Genomic DNA, 18182 nt, shown 5'->3' on the forward strand with positions numbered 1-18182 from the left:
GTGGGATGGAGAGGATAGTGGGGTAGCCTTAAACGTTTGGACCTGGAAGTGGTATCAATCCGTGGCAACAGAAGAAACCAAAGCCATTTTTGGTGTAGAGGGAGAGGACCAAGAATTCATCAACCGAGAAGAGAATTTTTACCACCATCAAACACATCAGAAGGTGGTGTGGTGGGGGATATATTGAAATTGTTCAACACAGACTTGCTTGTGAAGGAGGTTAGGGTTGTATTGTTATTGTGCCCCATTAAGCTTAACGGCTGTTCTAAAAGTCAAAAAAAGCTTTTGTTTTTAGGTGGAGAGAGTTTTCGATTCTACGCATCCTGATCCTTTTGAGCTTGATAAGGCCAAGAAAATGCTCAAGGTCTGAGACTAATAATACCCCTTTTCTATTGGCTATTGCGATTGGTTTAATGTTGTGATAATGAGGAAAATAACACAAAGTTGTTGGTGATGGCAGGAACATGAACAGGCGCTTATGGCTGCCATTGCAAGGCTTGCTGATACTTCTGATGGTGAAATTGGTAATAATAACAGAAGCAAGGCTTCAGTTTTGTTTTGCAGTCGCGCAATACTCTTTTTTTTTATTTATGTGTGCTCTGATGATGGTACTAATAAGAAACGTAATCGCACAAATAAACATGTTATATACTTTGCTCAGCGTGTAAATCACTATATTTGCAAGTCGTAAATACATGAATAGTTTAAGAAATGGATTATGTTCTGGAACCTTGGACTGTGTGCTTTCTTTGTTGCAAACATTATTTGATTTTTTTTCTCTAAAAAATGGTTTACTTGCTTTGTCCAACTCACCAGATGGAGATCCACCGTATTCGCATGAGCATGCAATGCAACAGGGATGAAGGAGAAAGCTGTATGTAAGTTATGGTGGTTGGTGATGATGAAAACCACCAAGGACTCTGGATTGATAAAAGAAACATTGTGCTCTCAGCTCAGGAGATGGAAATGAGTCAGTCTAGTTCTTCGTTTAAGAAATGGTTCACCAAAAATGTATGAAAGAAAGAATTGTTAGTTTAGGATTGGGACGTAGTAGGAGGAATCTGTTTGTAATCTCACAATATATTTGTGGTTTTAGAGAATTTAACCCTGTGGCTGACTATATGATTGAGCCATGTAAACGTTCCTGAGTCCAGTCCACCTCCAAGGGGGTAATCAGACCTGCCATCAAAATGCACACAGTTTATGGTTGTTTCTAACAACATCCATGAAATGAAACACTTTACCCCCTTTGCGTTTGTATTCATAGCTGTAGATTCCCTCCATGGTGCATGCTGAATATAAATTAATCTAGAAGATGAGCATGTAAACCAGTTTTCAGCGGCGATTTCGTTGTAATCTCACCTAGGATATTTCAAGGTATTCAGGTTCTGGACTAGTTAAGTTGGACATATCTCAAGCTATATAACATATAAAAACAGGGATGGAAACGTAATAGCTCGTGAAGGCACTAAGATTTTTTAAAAAGAAGAAGAAGATCAACCTCGGGAGTTTTATCATATCATACCTGGAGAAGGATAATCATAAACGCCGTAGAGATATGATGGGACCGAGTTTCACTTAGGTTTTCATCGTCTAGAAAGCTAAGAGAAATCGAGAGAAGAAGATGATGATGCGATTGCTATTCGTCAAAGTCGTGAAGGAGGTGTGAATAGGAAGAGAAGGAGACGACGTCCGATAATAGAACTCGAAAGAAAGAAAGAAGGGAGGAAGCAAATTGACCTCAAAAAGAAAATATTATTTTTAATGATTTGTTGCAACTCCGGTTTACCTTTTTTGTTTGTTCAATGGGCCACTCCGGTTTAAAAGAAAAACAAATCGGAAAGAGTAAGATTAAAAAAAAAAAAAAAAGAAAATCTCATCTTTCCAACTCCGACAACAATCACATTCAGATTTATTTTGATCTCCTTCCCTTTTCCGATTCCGATTTCAATTTCTCATCTTCTCCGATTCGCTCTCTAGACTGACACACACTAGGAACGGTTTCAATTTCGGATTCTCTACTTTTGCCATGGATACTAGTCGTAAGAGAGGACCGCCTGAAGCTGGCTCCAATGGCGGCGGCGGGTTTAAAAAGTCTAAGCTAGGTTTGCTCTTTTCCCTCGTCCTCTTCCTTCACTATCTTCCCGAATTCTTGTTGAATTATACACCAATCCTTTCAATTCTAGTCCTAGCTTCACTAACTCTTGATTAAAAATTGAGATCTTTATTGCTGGATTAAAAAAAAAAATCTCTCTTTTGTTTTTTTTTTTTATAAATTGGATCTGATTACAGCAAAATTAACTGTTCAAAGTAACATCCCCCAAGCTTAGATTTTTCACAGTTCAGTTACCGTATGGCTTTTAAGTATATATAAGCTTTGTAACATCTTATCACCGGGTTTGCTTTGATTGAAATAATAATCCTTTAAATTTTACAATAATATGAGTCTCAAGTTTCATATGTGTATAGTTTTAAAGCAAACATTACTGAACTTTAGTTAAAAAAAAAAAAGACTTTTAACCAAATGAACAACACTTAAAATGTTTGGAACAGAGATGGAATCAACTGGTTTAGGAAGCAAATCCAAGCCATGCACTAAATTTTTCAGGTTACTTATTAATCCTTTTTATTTTTACTTAATTGGATTAATATTCAAAATTGTTATTTTATCTGAAAGTTTGCTCGTGAAAATCAACAAGTAAAAACTGTATGCTAGTTGTTCAAAAAAAAAAAAAAAAAAAACTGTATGCTAATGAAGTAGTTAGGTGTTAAGAAGTTTCAATCTTACAAATATGATGTTCCACTAAAAACGGATAAATAGATAATAATTTTAGAAACATTTAAGCTCAGCTGGTGATTACAGCGTAGAAAATTAAATCAAAAACTTGTCTTTTGTATGAGCTGTGACAGTTGTTGAGAAAGGTGCTGTAATATTCTGTGTGGTGGTAACGTATTAGTGATTTTGTGTGTTGTGTCATGGTCATATATGGTCGGGTAAGGTTCTTTACATCACTGGTGAACATGTCCTTCATCAGTAAGCCGAACATTGGATAATATATTCACATTTTCATCAGAATTGTATCTTCTCTGCAACTAAATGTTACCGCCTTGTGTTGTGTGTAATGATTGCTCTCTCGTGTCCCATCTTAAGGCGATTGGTTTTTAGGTTTAGCTCTCTGATGTATATTTATTATGCTTCTGTTGCAGCACTTCTGGCTGTCCTTTTGGAGAGAACTGCCATTTCTTGCATTATGTTCCCGGAGGATACAATGCTGTAGCACAGCTGACAAACATGGCACCACCCATGCCTCAAGTTTCAAGAAACATGCAAGGATCCGGTGCTGGTGGAGGGAGATTCTCTGGTTCTGGCCACGTCTCCAGCTTTGGTGCCTCTGCCACTGCGAAAATCAGCGTTGATGCTTCATTGGCTGGCGCGATCATTGGAAAAGGTGGAGTCAGTTCTAAACAGATATATCGTCAAACTGGGGCGAAGTTAACGATTCAAGATCACGAGAGAGACCCGAACCTGAAGAACATTGAGCTTGAAGGAACGTTTGAGCAGATAAACGAAGCCAGCGTGATGGTTAGAGAGCTGATCGGAAGGCTCAACTCGGCAGCTAGGAGACCACCTGGTGGTGGTGGGATTGGTTCTGAAGGGAAACCGCATCCAGGGAGCAACTTCAAGACGAAGATGTGTGAGAGATTCTCTAAAGGAAGCTGTACATTTGGTGATAGATGTCACTTTGCACACGGGGAAGCGGAGCTACGCAGGTCAGGAATCTCCTAAGTTATTATTGCTGGAGTTAGTTTACTTGCAAAACAAGTCTCTTCTTTATTGTTAGAGTCACGTCTTCACCTACTTACTTTTTTTATGTTGTTTTCTTTTGTTTACGAGAGAATACAATGTTAGTTTCATTGTCATTGTATGGTTTCTTAGAATTTACTTTTTTGTTAAAATCAAGTTTGGGAGGTTTCATGAATGATATTCACAAACTTGCTAGGGTTTGTATCCTGCCTTTATTTGATTATATTCATGTTTTTCTCTCAACTCTTTCATTGTTACGAAGCTTCCATATCGCAGTTCACCATCCCCATATTGTCAACAGCCGAACATCTGCTGCTCAAATCAAAAGGTTTGATAGTCTTGTGATTAAGGCCACTAATACAATCATCATTCCTGAGATCTTGGACATTGTAGATCAATTAAAACTTGTTTTTTTTTTTTTTTTTTTGTGTGTGAAGAAGTGTTGTGATGAAATAGTAGTAGTAGTAAGCAATTGTGGTTTTATAGGTAGACAAAAGTGGAGAAACGATTGAAGATTCTTTGTTTGTTACGTTCTTTGTTACAATTATGTGTGTTTATAGGTAGACAAAACCTTAGAAACAGAGAATCTTGCGAAAACCAAACAAGAAAACTGGCTTGAGGATTCTAATAGCTCAAAGAAAACTAATCGTTATTTTATTTTTAATGAACCAGAAAATCGTTTCCTTATAAAGATCCAAACAACAACCAAGTATTATTTTAGGTTTATTGAGAACATAAAACATGGTAAGAAGTTCTCTCTCAGACAGCAACTGAGGAACTGGTCTCATTAAGAAGACCATGGAACGTGTAATACTCTGAAGTTTCTTTGAATCCAGGAATCAGTTCCGACAAGACCCTTAGTATTGCAGCCAAATGTTGCATATCATTCGACGCGAATGCTGCTTCCAGAAACAGTGACGATCGCACACTCGTCACCTGAAATGTGCACATACCAAATGAACTTAAAAACCGAAACAAGAATTTAATGTAATCAACCAGAAATCAATTAAAATTCCATACAAATCAGACTCAGGTTATACCAAAAGTATATCAAACTATATAAATATTTGTAATGTGAAACTGATATTTTAACCGAACCAAATCAAACAGAATGGCCACGACATGTAATTTGATCTGTTTAAGAAAGTGTTTGTACCTTACGCTTCTGAGCATAACGCAGAGCTTCAAGATAGTATCCATCTTGCACAAGGGAAGAGATATACTCATGGTGCAACGAGAGCTGTCTCAGCATATCAAGCCCAAGTTTACTTACCCGCAGGTTTTGACGACCACTCTCGAGAAGCTGGAGCGCGACTTCCTTTGATGGTTCGATTATCTGCAGGGAGATATATGGAGCACCAAAACTTTGTGAACAAGAAACCATAGACTGAGGTTTTGGATGTTCTTAGTTAAGAACTTAGAAGTTAATTAAATACAAAACCTTGTTTGTGATGAATAGTGACAGTTCTGCAAATCGTTTACTGTGTGCTAAAAGTCTGATGGTCATCACATAAATGTTGAGATCCACTTTGAGTTTCTCTGCGCTTATACTGCAAACAAAGGAGTCAAGGTAAAAAGTAGTAAGAACGTTAAGAGTTCGATGACTCCAAAACATAATGAATAGCTAATTACCTGCGAAGGAACTCAGTTATGATAGCAACTAGGTAGTCAGATTCCTCAACCATCGTTTCCTCCACAGAAGCAAACACAAACTTGTAGAGCTCATCAGGTGAAATGGCTGGTGATGAAAGCTGAGATTCCTGCTGCTCATCAGCAGGACCAGATGGTACATTTATTTCAACTTCTTCTTCTTCATCAATACTGCTTCCAGATGCTCTACCTCTTTCGTTACCTTAAGTTGATAAGAGGACAAGATGTGGTAAGGGAGAATGCAATGCGTTCATGCATAAATCAACTTTTTTTAGATTCAATAGGTTTTTACCAGGAGATGATGCTCCATCAGTTGGAGTAGTCTTTTCGTTCTTTAGTTCCTTGTATATACCAGCTTTAACCGAGTACGAATATGCTGTGACCAGTACATCTATTGCCTGTGTAACCTGAGTTGCTGGTCTGCGTTCCAGAATAAGAGCCCTTGCTATCCCCAAGCACAGTTGTTTGGCCTGATACAAACGCACTCATTAATATTATCTATCAACCGCATCATCATGCTTAGTTTAAAACTCTTATACAAAACACATAGCAAAAGAAAGTTTGGGACCTTATTTGCGTCCAGCTTCCTTCGCTGTAGAAACTCTAGAAGAGACGTCCTGTCTGAGCTGCTAGCGGAAATTGCCTGTAGCACATAGTGTTGAATACTAAACATTTGCGATGTTATCTAAAAGTTAATTGGTATGTGGATACACTAACAAAGGTAAACTTGCCTCAAGATCCAAATGTACCCTCCAGAGAACCTTGTTAGTCTGATCCAGGATAAGGTCTGGAACCAGAAAGGTCCATGCATCTTCATACATGACTATGTTTTCATTGCTTGTAGATGATTCTGCGCTTTCGTTTTCCATGTTAGCAGCTTGGGACGATGAGTCGGAGCCTTGGTAACCCCTCCACAGTAAAGGAAGAGGAGCAGAGACGGGAGCTCGAGAATCCACAAATAAGTCGTAGATGATAACAACCTTTGCATCGATTTGGTGGACAAGCAATAAGTTGTCAACCACACTCACCGACAATTTGCTTGAGTATATTGGCAACGAACCCTGTAAACGAGAGCCAATGGAATGAATGAAGAAAGAACAGAACCTTGAACACAATGATCAGCAATGTAATTAGTAACTGAGGAAAAGCAAACTTACTTGTTGAACGACTGCATCACGGTAGAACCTGTATGTATTGAGAAGCATAGCTTCTCTGTCCACTTGTAAGCAATATATTCGGCCATAGCTGTAAGAAAATGGTGAAAGTTTACTCTCCAGCTACATAGTGTAATGAGTGAAGAGAAAGTTTACGAGGAGAAAGGAACAGAAGAAACAAATAGAAGAATCGTACACAGTGACTAAGTGGACATCTCCAGGGGAGATAATAGGTTTGCTGTTTGATTCAGTTGTAGCCAGGGTCATCTCAAATTTCGGCAAACGAACAACTCCTGCAGTGGAAAGCTGTAGAGTAGATTAAAAAGGAATATCAGGCTCATATCTATGATATTCAATAAGTTAAATAAATGTTAACTCAATCATAAAAGCTCATTGACAACTCTAGCATAGACATCATAAGGACCAAATATCTATAAAATTCATATAGCCAGTTTCATAGTTCTTTTTTTTTTCTTGGGGTTTGTACACATGTTTTGGACAAAAATCTATAAATTTAATTTAGTTATGGCAAATTTTGCGTAATACCTGAAACCCAGCAATTGTCTTGCACTGCAACCCTGATGCAAGAAGAACCAGTCGAGACTCATGTGTGTAGATGTACCAATTCACATTCACTTTCTTGGTTTCCACCAAACGTAGATTCATCGCAGAATCACAAGCAAACAAGTCCATGCCACTGAGAAAGGAAAGAGAGAGAAGAAAAAAGAACTTTCATCAGAGAGAAAAAAAATTAGAGAGACAAATGATTAGCGAAATGTTAAACATACAAATCTTAAAAAAGAAGAGCTGGAGAGAGACAGGAACAACTATGTTCAAGTCGCTCTTCTGAGAACAAGAATGGACATTGTTCAATGTTAGTTGAAATATGAAGACAATAACATGAACCCCACCTGGTTTTTACAACTGCAAGATCACATAACGGAGAGTCGCTCCAGAAGAATCCGAGAATGCTCTCTGACCCTGGCCTGCATTTGTGGGTAAGTGTTTTCTTGGTCTCTCGATGAAAAAACTGGATTTCACAGTCAGATCTCTGGACAGCTATAACTTTTTTATCAAGAGAGAATCTGACAGATAGGATAGGCCCGTCACTTATAGAATCAACTGAAGGAGATACATCAGGATTAAAGGGAGGAGCTGTTTCCCATGAAAAGACCTAAACATAAAAAATGAGGAGATCAGCCAGGGATAATGGGATATGGATCATCAAGCTTAATATAGTTATTAAATATGGCTGAAAAAAATAAAAACTAAACCATTCCAAATGAAACGAAAAAAACCTGATCAGATGTGACGCATATTAGCAATCTGTTGGCATCATCGTAGAACAACCCCCTGGAGTCAGGAACATTGCAACGTAGGGATGGATGTTGTATATACGCATGTGACAAAGCACCAGAGCCGACACTTGACTGTGAACTTGAAGGCCTGCTAGACATAATCTTAACCTTTTAGTTGTCTATATTTCTCAAAAAAAAACCAGAATGTAGTCCAAAATGTCCCATCTTATGATTGGACCGAATCACTTAAAGTTGTATCAAAAACATATCGCAGGCTATCACTCAGAAACGTTACACAAGATGGAAAAAAATAAAAAAGAGTGGCGTACATGTTAATCAGTGCTGATAAATGCCTCTGAAGAAAAGGAAGATATAATCGTGATTCAACCCTTTCCTCGGATCTGTAAGGGATTAAAAAACACAAAACTAGAACAGATTAGTCTAAATTAACGAAGATAGAATTAACAAGACAAGTCTTTTGAAATTAAATTGCATTATTACCGTATGTTGCATACAGTTCTTAAGAGCAAGAAACTGTTTTAAGCACAAGTCTTTTTCAACCTCGTGGACTTTAGATGCAACGCAGCTCCCGTAGTCTTTGGCCTTGTGACAACAAAGTGCATTTTTTTAAGTCAATAACAAGGATTGAGACATTCCCACAAGACAATGTATGTAAAATGGAGGCAGCAGAACAAACCTGCTTAGAACAAGTAGCTAGAATCCTTCCAAGTGTAGAGGCGGCGGTGGAGGAGTTTTTTTCTTTCATGCCTGCATTATTGCTGAAGCTGAGATGAAAACATTGGAAGCGGTTCAGTTCAATCTCAAAAAACAAAAACAAAAAAAAAAGACAAAACCAGTTGATAGACCGACCAAAGCTGTGTCCGAATAACTAAAAATAATCATTGAATTTAAGAAAGAAGATCATAATCAGACAACAATTTCATCTCATACGGTAAAAATATTACATCATTTAAAAAGGGGATTACAGAACAAACAAAAACTGAATCACACAACGTACGACATAACAGAGAAGCGTTACCTACGAAAAAACAATGATGGAGATCAATTTAAGCACAGTGATGATGGGGTTTCTCAGATTCAAGCAGAGCAGAAACGAAGTAAAAAAGTTTCGATCTTGATAACGAACAGACCGAATCTCGTTGGTGAATTTGACGGTAAGGTGTTCTTCTTCAACGACGTGGGATCACCGTGTGAAGAAAGACCAGGCGGATCAACACGTGTGGCTTAGGCTCAGGTCCTGAAAGCCCATTTCTGTATTTTTTTATTCTTCGGCTCATGAAGGCCCATTATATATTAGAATTCATACTCATCAACAAATACTTAGCTTCAGTCTCGCTAGATAGTTATAAAAAGAAGGGGAATAATACAGCACACAATTTCTTATGCTTGACCAAAATATCGTTGACCATAATATCTTTTGCCAAAACATCATTCACCGAAATATTTCTTTACCAAAATAAACATTTGTTGCCCAAATTTTTTTTTTTTGATAATTTAAGCTTCTAATTAACCCCGAATATAAAAAGGGGAAGATGTCTCATCCGTAAGAAACACTCAACATCCTTTTTCAAAAGAAAAAAAACTCAATATGAAGTTTCAAACGAATAAGAGAGAATATATATTTTCAGTTTTGGACTTTGTTTTAGTACTGTTCTTGATCTCTACCGTTGATGCAAGGGCTCCTGGAGGTCGAACGTTCGATGACAACTATTATGTTACGTGGGGAAATGTCTTGAAACTCAACCAAGGGACAGAAGTCCAGCTCTCCATGGACCAAACTGCAGGTTCATTAAATTGATTTTTTTTTCTTTTCAGTAACGACGTTGTAAAAAGATGTGGGTGCATATATGTATTGATTTCAGTCGATGTTCTATATATGGCACAGTGTCGTCGATGTTAATTCAAACTTAATCTTCTAATATTTTCTAAAATTAATATAATTGAAGTTTGTATTTATCTCTTTCAAAATATTAGAACACACATATATCGATATAGACTAAGAATGTGATCATGTAGTTTGTCATCTTTCTAGATTCAAATTATCAAAATGCATGTTAATGACAGTAAAACCGAAACAATGAAGAAAACTTAGCATTTTAAATTACAACAAGTAAGGAAAATCCTTCCAATTTTTTTTTTTTTGATGTGCATGTCTCCAGGTTTCGGAGTTTATTAATTAATTTAATTTTTTAAACTGACTGTTTAGCTTATAATGCAAGAATTTGTCCTCATGGTGTTATTTTGTATATCTAGTTCATGGATATTTGAACTGCGTTTTTATGCATCTCATCATGTTAAAGCAAAATGTTAAGATTTTATGGTTTATGATTGCAAGCTTTAGGGTTATATAGAGTTCATGATTTCCTATTTAAATTGTTTACGTTTTTTTTTTTTTTTTTTTAAATTGTTTACGTTGTTAGTAATTGTGAAATAAAATATGATTTAATATCTGAATTTATATCACAAACAGGTTCTGGTTTTAATTCTAAACACAAGTTCGGATCAGGATTCTTTGAAATGAGAATCAAGTTGCCTCCAAAAGATACTGCTGGAGTTGTGACAACTTTTTATGTACGTTAGCGTTTTAATCTAGCTTTTCCATTACATTAATTTGAACTTTAAATATTGTGAATTTTGACCAAAGAAAAAAACATTGTGAATATGTTTCTTTATACATTTTGTGTATTGGTTTCAGTTGACTTCGAAGGGAGATACCCAGGACGAGCTAGACTTCGAGTTCCTGGGGGATAGAGAAGGAAAACCGATACACATTCAGACAAATGTCTTTATCAATGGTCAAGGAAATAGAGAACAAAAGTTTGTTCTTTGGTTTGATCCATCCGCAGATTTCCACACTTATGGGATTCTCTGGAATCCGTATCAAATTGTGTATGTTTTTTCTCTCTCTCCCTTTGTTCTATTTATATATTTTTTTTTCATACACAATTATCGAATTTGTGTCCAACCATGCATTCTGAATAGAAGAAACTTGAACACATATACGACTAAATTTCAGTATACTCAATCATGAAAGCGTACGACATCTTTTCTTTTAAATCTTACATGAGCCGAATAAATAGAAAATTAGCTAATATTAGACTTCGTTTTAACAGTTCTACAATATTGCTAAATTTTAACAGTTTTACAATACAGTAGAAAAATCGTTTTGTTTTTCTAACACAGACGTTACAACAAAAACTTGAAACATTTAACAATACAATTCACGTTTATATTATCGAGCACCATGATGATTACATACTATTTAATTTTTGTTTCTCCTGATATGGTAGGTTTTACGTGGACAAAGTTCCAATACGAATATTCAAAAATAACAAAAAATATGGCGTAGGCTATCCATCAAAACCGATGACAGTGGTGGCTAGTCTGTGGAACGGCGAGGGATGGGCAACAGACGGTGGTAGGTCCAAAATTAACTGGTCATATGCTCCTTTTAAAGCCAATTTTCAAAGGTTTTCTGATTCTGGTTGTCACGCGGATGGTCCGAACATTAACGCGAAAGTATGTGGTTCAACAACCTACTGGTGGAATACGGTCCAATATAGTATGTTAAGTGCAAATGAAACTACAGCATTCAAGAATGTCAGAGCGAAGTACATGACATACGATTATTGTTCTGATCAGCCTAGGTATCCTGTTCCTCCTACGGAATGTCGATTGAATCAATGATGGGTATCTGAAAAAGATTACTAGAGAAAAGTATCAGACTAGTGTCTTCTATCAAATATATCGTCATAATTTCAACGAATTTTCAGTGATATTAATAATTTTATGATATTTATATTACATAGACGACTCATATATTCTTGATCTAAGTGAAGTACCTTAGACGTGCAACGTTTTATTCTTGCCAGAAACCATATCAAAATTCACCTGTAACGTTTTATTCTTGCCAAGAATGTATCAAAATTCACTCTACTCTAGAATATGCAATGTTTAACCAGTTTTGTTTTGTTTTTTTGCTAAGAATGCTAATATCATATTAATGATTGTTAGAGTTACAGCATGTGTAATCTAATGTCTATCCTAGAATGACAAAAAGTTAAAAACAAGGTAGACTAAAGGGAGATAATAAACACAGATGATTGAGAGAGCTGAAAAGCTTCTTACGTCTCTTGGCAATGAGCGTGTCCAGCACTTCCCGATAGATGAGGCAAGCGACAACAACTGCAGAGATTTCACACTGATTGCGGAGGATATATTGTTGTGTTGCTTCCATATGTGGTAGACCGTTGCATATGTGGGACAGACCGTTGAAGAAGTGATCAGATCCAGGAGAGCAACTCGTTCCAGTTGTGGAAAACCGGGTTAGAGGGTTAAGGCGAGAGAGGGGCATGCTCCAACTTCCTGGCTGTAATCACAGGTGAGCAGCAAATGGTCCCTAGTCTCATCATCTATGGAGAAGAAGCAACAAGAGGGTTACACTTGGATGCCCCGAGAGGCAAGGCGCACTCTGGTGGTAGACAATCAGCATTTGCCACTCACATTGTGAATGCATGTTTTGGAACCGATGGATCCTTTGAACCAGACAGTATCAGCCAACTGTTTTTATAGTTCCCATGGTCTTAAAGCTTCCCACGTGAGAGCTGAGGAGAATGTAGTCGATATACTTTAACCAGTAAAACGATGATTATAATATTCGGTAAACAGTGCATAACAGTATATCTATTTATGGATACAGTATAGTCTGCTACAACATTTATCCTCCTCTATTAATATGCATTGAGTGTTATATACTATTTCCACATATATATATATATATATATATATATCAATTTATAATTTTAATGTTTGTTTTATTTAAAAATTAATTAATTAGAAACAAATTTCAAATTAGTATTATAAGTTATAAAACTTCAAATCATGTTGATAATCAATGTATTAAATTATGTTATTTTATTTCATAGTATTATTTATGAAATGTAGATTTTGGGCTAAAATATTTTCTATATTAATAATCAAATTAAGAAACTTGGATTTGAAATTAAACATTTATTGTATATGGATCGAAAAGAAATCCAGTGACACTAAAAGATTATAAACAATCACAACCTATTTAACATTAACAAAATGACAATAGCGTAGGATGTTCAATCCGGTAAAACCGAACTATTTAAAATCGACCGAACCTAAATAGAGAAAATAGTTTAGATTGTACCAAATAAATTGAATATATGTTATTTTTAACAAACCATGGTTTACTATACTGACTGACCCAACCCAAGAAATCGATTAAGTAAAATATTAGTATAGTTATATATAAATTTGATAGTAATTTGTATGTGGATCAATATTTCTAATAAGAATCAAAGAAACTAGTTAAAGTATTATTCACTAAAATCATAAAATAAATATAAGATAAATGTAATTATGATATTATCAGTAGATATTGCTAATATAAATTGGTAATATCTATTTAAAAATTAAATATTCAAAATATCATGATAATTATATATTAACAATATCATGATAATTAAACTAATAATTTATCTTAAAATCACAGAGAAGATGATAAGTAAACAAATTCACTAAAATCATGGAGAATATGACAAGTAAGCGAATTTATCTATCCTAAAATCATAGAAAAGATGACAATAATCAAATTCACTAAAATTATTTTGATTTATTAGGGCCAGCCAAAAAATCAGTTAAGCCAAAAATATTAATGTGTACAGAAGTGGAAAAGCCACTTTGGAAACCCATTACAAATATTTTTAATCTGTTTTAAGCATATATAAAAACAAATAAATTACATAATAATTGTTATACAATAATTATATATATATATATATATATATATATATATATAATCTTAAAATTATTTATTATGTGTATATATATTTAAATTTATATATCATGTCTAACAGATATGAATTTTTTCAAACATAAACCATCATCATAATTGTAAATATAGATCATCTTATATAGAACACACATAATCTTATCATTAAAAATAATTAAATTTTGAACTGAAATAAATTCCACTCTTTTAAAGTACTGATAAAAATCAAGTTATATATTAGAATTCATACTTATCAAAAAAAAATTTGCTTAGTCTAATAAGTAATAGTATCATCAGAATGTCATTGACCAAAATATTATTGACCAAAATAAACATTTGTTGACCAAAATAATTTTTTGACAATTTAGGCTTCTAATTAACCCCCGAATATAAAGGGGGGGGGGGGGGGAGATGTCTACTCCGTAAGAAACACACTCAAAACATAAAATTTCAAATGAATAAGAGAGAATATATGTTTTCAATCTTAGATTTTGTTTTAGTACTGTTCTTGATCGCTACCGTTGATGCCATGGTTCCTGGAGGTGGAGGGTTCGATGAGAACTATAATGTTACGTGGGGAAATGTCTTGAAACTCAACCAAGGGAAAGAAGTCCAGCTCTTCATGGACAAAACTGAAGGTTGGTAGTGGTTGTTTTTACACCAAAATAAAAATAAAAACTGAAGGTTGATTAATTGTTTTTTTCATCTTTCAATAACGCCGTGGTAAAAGGATGTGGGTGCATATGTATTGCTTTCAGTAGATATTCTATATATGGCACAATGTCGTCGATTTCAATTCAAACTTAGTCTTCTAACATTTTCTAAAATTAATATAATTGAGGTCTATATTTATCTCTTTCAGAATATTACAACACACATATATCGATATAAGAAAATGATAATTTGTCATCTTTCTGGATTCAAATTATCAAAATGCATGTTAATGACAATAAAACTGAAACAATGAAGAAAAACTTACCATACAACAAGTATGAAAAATCCTTCCAATTTTTTTGATGTGCATATCTCCTGGTTTTAGATATAATTATTTTTCTTTTTCACTTTCTTACATTTTTAATATAACTTTAAAAACTGACTGTTTAGCTTATAATTATAATGCAAGAATTTGTCCTCGTGATGTTATTTTTTTCATCTATTTCTTAGATATTTGAACTGCATTTATGCATCTCATCATGTTTAAACAAAATGTTAAGATTTTATGGTTTATGATGCAAGCTTTGGGGTTATATAGGGTTTGGGATTTCCTATTTAAATTATTTACGTTGTTAAACTAGCTAGTATTGTAAGTGTGATATAAAATAAGATCTAATTATTTGAATTTATATTACAAACAGGTTCTGCTTTTGAGTCTAAACACAAATTCGGATCAGGATTCTTTCAAATGAGAATCAAGTTGCCTTTAAAAGATTCTGCTGGAGTTGTGACAGCTTTTTATGTACGTTCACGTTTTAATCTAGCTTTTTCATTACATTAATGTGAACTTTCAACATCGTGAATATGTTTCTATCTACATTTTGTGTATTGGTTTCAGTTGACTTCGAAGGGAGATACACACGACGAGCTAGACTTCGAGTTCCTCGGGAATAGAGAAGGAAAACAGATACTAATTCAAACAAATGTCTTTACCAATGGTCAAGGAAATAGAGAACAAAAGTTTGTTCTTTGGTTTGATCCCTCCACAGATTTCCACACTTATGGGATTCTCTGGAATCCGTATCAAATTGTGTATGTTTTTTTTCTCTCTCCCTTTGTTCTATTTATATTTAACATTTCACACAATTATCGAATGTGTGCCCAACCATGCACTCTGGAAAAAAAAATATGTCAGTATACACAATCACGAAAGAGTACGACCTCGTTTCTTTTAAAAGCTTTACGAACAAGAACATGAACCGAATAAATTGAAAAATAATTAGCTAATATTAGACTTTGTTTTTAACAGTTCTACAATATTTGCTAAGTTTTACCAGTTCTCCTATACAATGGAAAAGTTGTTTGTTTTTTCTAACACAGACGTTAGACCAACAACTCAAAACATTTAGTAATACAATTCACGTTTATATTTTCGAGCACCATGATGATTTCATAATAATTTTTTTTTGTTTCTCTCGATATGTTAGGTTTTACGTGGACAAAACTCCAATACGAATATTCAAAAATAACAGAAGATATGGTGTAGGCTATCCATCAAAACCGATGACATTGGTGTGTAGTCTGTGGAACGGCGAGGGATGGGCAACAGACGGTGGTAAGGCCAAAATTAATTGGTCATATGCTCCTTTTAAAGCCAATTTTCAAACGTTTTCTGATTCTGGTTGTCACGCGGATGGTCAGAAATTAACGCGAAAGTATGTGGTTCAACAACCTACTGGTGGAATACGGTCCAATATAGTAGGTTAAGTGCAAATGAAACAACGGCATTCAAGAATGTTAGAGCGAAGTACGTGACATACGATTATTGTTCTGATCGGCCTAGGTATCCTGTTCCTCCTACGGAATGTCGATTGAATCAATGATGGGTACCTGAAAAAGATTACTAGAGAAAAGTATCAGACTAGTGTCTTCTATCAAATATATCTTTAGATTTTTTTTTAAAAGATCAGTAAAGAATTATATTTGCTAATAAATATATGATATTTAAATATATGATATTTATATTACAAAGACAACTCAATATATTTTTGATCTAAGAGCAACTCCAATGGTGTTACCCACCATTGGAGTCCTTAGCAATATAATATATATATATTTTGCTTTTTGAATAGTTAAGGATTTTACCCTAAAATGTTGTCTAATGGTGTAATTCAATATAGAGTCCTTAGGAATTTAAACTTTGTTATACTATATGCACACAAGTCTAATTACATTCAACCCATTGCCTACCAACAACAAGTGGTATTGAAAAATTGAGCAAACTACGTATGACAGATCTAATTAGTTAAGCTTTTGGTTTGTGAATCATCACAGTTTGAGAGCAAGACAGATTGCAATTTCTCTACCCTACGACTTGGTTCCAGAAGAGAGTTTGGTACCTCTGTTTTAAGCTCCTCCATTTCTGTTTCTTGAATTGTAAGGCTGATAATGGACCTTCTTCTCTCTGCTCAACTCCAATTCTTGGCATTATATCTCTCCCTGAGAATAGATCCTGACATTATATCAGCACCAAATTCTGCAAGAACAAAAGCTGCAAACAAACCAGACGGACCACCACCAACAACTGCAATCCTCGGTTTGCTTCTTCCTCCTCCTCCATTGTCGTTGATAACCACAGGTTCATGCTCTCTGCATCACTGTTGGTGGTTTTTCTACACTCGTTTACTATACTGATCAAGTCACCAGAAACAGAGTTCTCAGGAGGAAGATGCTCAACGAGTCCAAGCTTGGGCCTAACCGGAATATAAAATCATGAGCGCGAGGCTGTAACTCAAGTAGCGTCTTCACATCCAAGTCCACAATATACACAAACTTCCCAGTTCTCTAACTCTGCAATGATTTAGAATAAACCTCTTAGCTGATTTAAAAAACTCTCTGAGTAATTTCATCAAACAAGTTATGTGCATGTACCTTGATCATCCACTTCAACTGTTACAGCCGTTCCTGATCCACTTCAACTGTTACATATCGTCCCGTTACAGTCGTGAGGGAGCTTCCCTCGCCGTGATCTCCCAGAGCCGTACAAGCTCCAATTTACTCTCATCAAATCAGCTCCGATTTACTCTCCATCAAATCAGCTCCGATTTACTCAAACCGTCCGGTGCGATTCGGTCTCCGACGAGTCCGTAACGAGAAGAAGGAGAAGAATTTTTCAAAAAAAAAAGAGAAGAAGGAGAAGAGAACGCAAACGGAGAAGAGATTGAGAGAGAGCTAGGGAGGAGAGATAGAGAGAGAGAGGAAGAAAGAGAAGGTCAAGGATCAAGTCCTTCCAATCCCTATTGAAGGATTGATCCTTGGTTATTTCTGACAAAATATTATTATTATTATATTTTATCAAGGAAGAAAGAGAAGGTTAAGGATTGAACAAGGACTGCTGTTGCGGATGGTCTAAGTGAAGTCCTTAGATGTGTAACGTCTTATTCGTGCCAAAACAGTATTAAAATTCACTTGTAACATTTTATTCTTGCCAAGAACGTATCAAAATTCAGTCATACTCTAGAATATGCAATGTTTAACCAGTTTGTTTTTGCTGAGAGTGAAAATATCATGTTAATGACTGTTAGAGTTACAGCATGTGTAAATTAATGTAATCTAATGTCTACCCTAGAATGGTAAAAAGTCAAAAAACAAGCTTGAGTAAATACTAAATTACATAAGATAGCCGAAATACTTCTATTGCTCTTGCCAATGTCCAGCACTTCTCGGTAGATGAGGAAATCGATTTCATATGTGGTAGACAGACCCTTCAAGAAGTTCAGATCCATGAGAGCAGCTTATTC

General features: G+C 35.2%; 3 protein-coding genes, 2 long non-coding RNA genes and 1 pseudogene across 6 annotated transcripts; 4 read left to right on the forward strand and 2 right to left on the reverse strand.

The window, feature by feature from the left end:
- The first annotated feature begins 187 nt into the window (after positions 1–187).
- On the forward strand, positions 188–1120 carry LOC130511568 (uncharacterized). The gene is made up of 4 exons (XR_008945071.1): positions 188–219; positions 296–364; positions 461–524; positions 817–1120. It is a non-coding gene; the product is annotated as an uncharacterized LOC130511568 (long non-coding RNA).
- Positions 628–1798, reverse strand: LOC108861763 (uncharacterized). Its single transcript, XR_001950897.2, has 3 exons — positions 1526–1798; positions 1245–1362; positions 628–1179 (listed from the first exon to the last, which is right to left on the reverse strand). It is a non-coding gene; the product is annotated as an uncharacterized LOC108861763 (long non-coding RNA).
- Positions 1799–1876: 78 nt separating this feature from the next.
- LOC108861765 (zinc finger CCCH domain-containing protein 36) lies at positions 1877–4037 on the forward strand. Its single transcript, XM_018635716.2, has 3 exons — positions 1877–2105; positions 2554–2608; positions 3208–4037. The coding sequence occupies exons 1-3, from the start codon at positions 2030–2032 to the stop codon at positions 3785–3787; spliced, it is 711 nt and encodes a 236-aa protein (XP_018491218.1). The 5' UTR covers positions 1877–2029; the 3' UTR covers positions 3788–4037.
- Positions 4038–4433: 396 nt separating this feature from the next.
- On the reverse strand, positions 4434–9135 carry LOC130511567 (uncharacterized). Of its 2 annotated transcripts, none has more exons than XM_057008723.1 (16): positions 8951–9135; positions 8605–8692; positions 8409–8510; positions 8237–8308; positions 7908–8055; positions 7521–7783; positions 7156–7306; positions 6806–6915; positions 6613–6700; positions 6187–6516; positions 6024–6098; positions 5748–5925; positions 5438–5657; positions 5247–5355; positions 4962–5141; positions 4434–4741 (listed from the first exon to the last, which is right to left on the reverse strand). In XM_057008723.1, coding segments are annotated over exons 4-16 (2031 nt in total). In that variant the 5' UTR covers positions 8239–8308; positions 8409–8510; positions 8605–8692; positions 8951–9135; the 3' UTR covers positions 4434–4564. The 2 variants fall into 2 exon arrangements, with proteins under 2 accessions (XP_056864703.1, XP_056864701.1); XM_057008721.1 differs by having other exon boundaries at positions 8947–9135.
- Positions 9136–9329: 194 nt separating this feature from the next.
- On the forward strand, positions 9330–11615 carry LOC130510979 (xyloglucan endotransglucosylase/hydrolase protein 2-like). The gene is made up of 4 exons (XM_057007733.1): positions 9330–9712; positions 10399–10499; positions 10624–10817; positions 11219–11615. The coding sequence occupies exons 1-4, from the start codon at positions 9517–9519 to the stop codon at positions 11613–11615; spliced, it is 888 nt and encodes a 295-aa protein (XP_056863713.1). The 5' UTR covers positions 9330–9516.
- A 2567-nt stretch (positions 11616–14182) lies between these two features.
- Positions 14183–16265, forward strand: LOC130511449 (xyloglucan endotransglucosylase/hydrolase protein 2-like; annotated as a pseudogene).
- Positions 16266–18182: the final 1917 nt, after the last annotated feature.

This window comes from Raphanus sativus, chromosome 4 (genome assembly GCF_000801105.2).
Source record: "Raphanus sativus cultivar WK10039 chromosome 4, ASM80110v3, whole genome shotgun sequence".
In the NCBI taxonomy this organism is placed as follows: domain Eukaryota; kingdom Viridiplantae; phylum Streptophyta; class Magnoliopsida; order Brassicales; family Brassicaceae; genus Raphanus; species Raphanus sativus.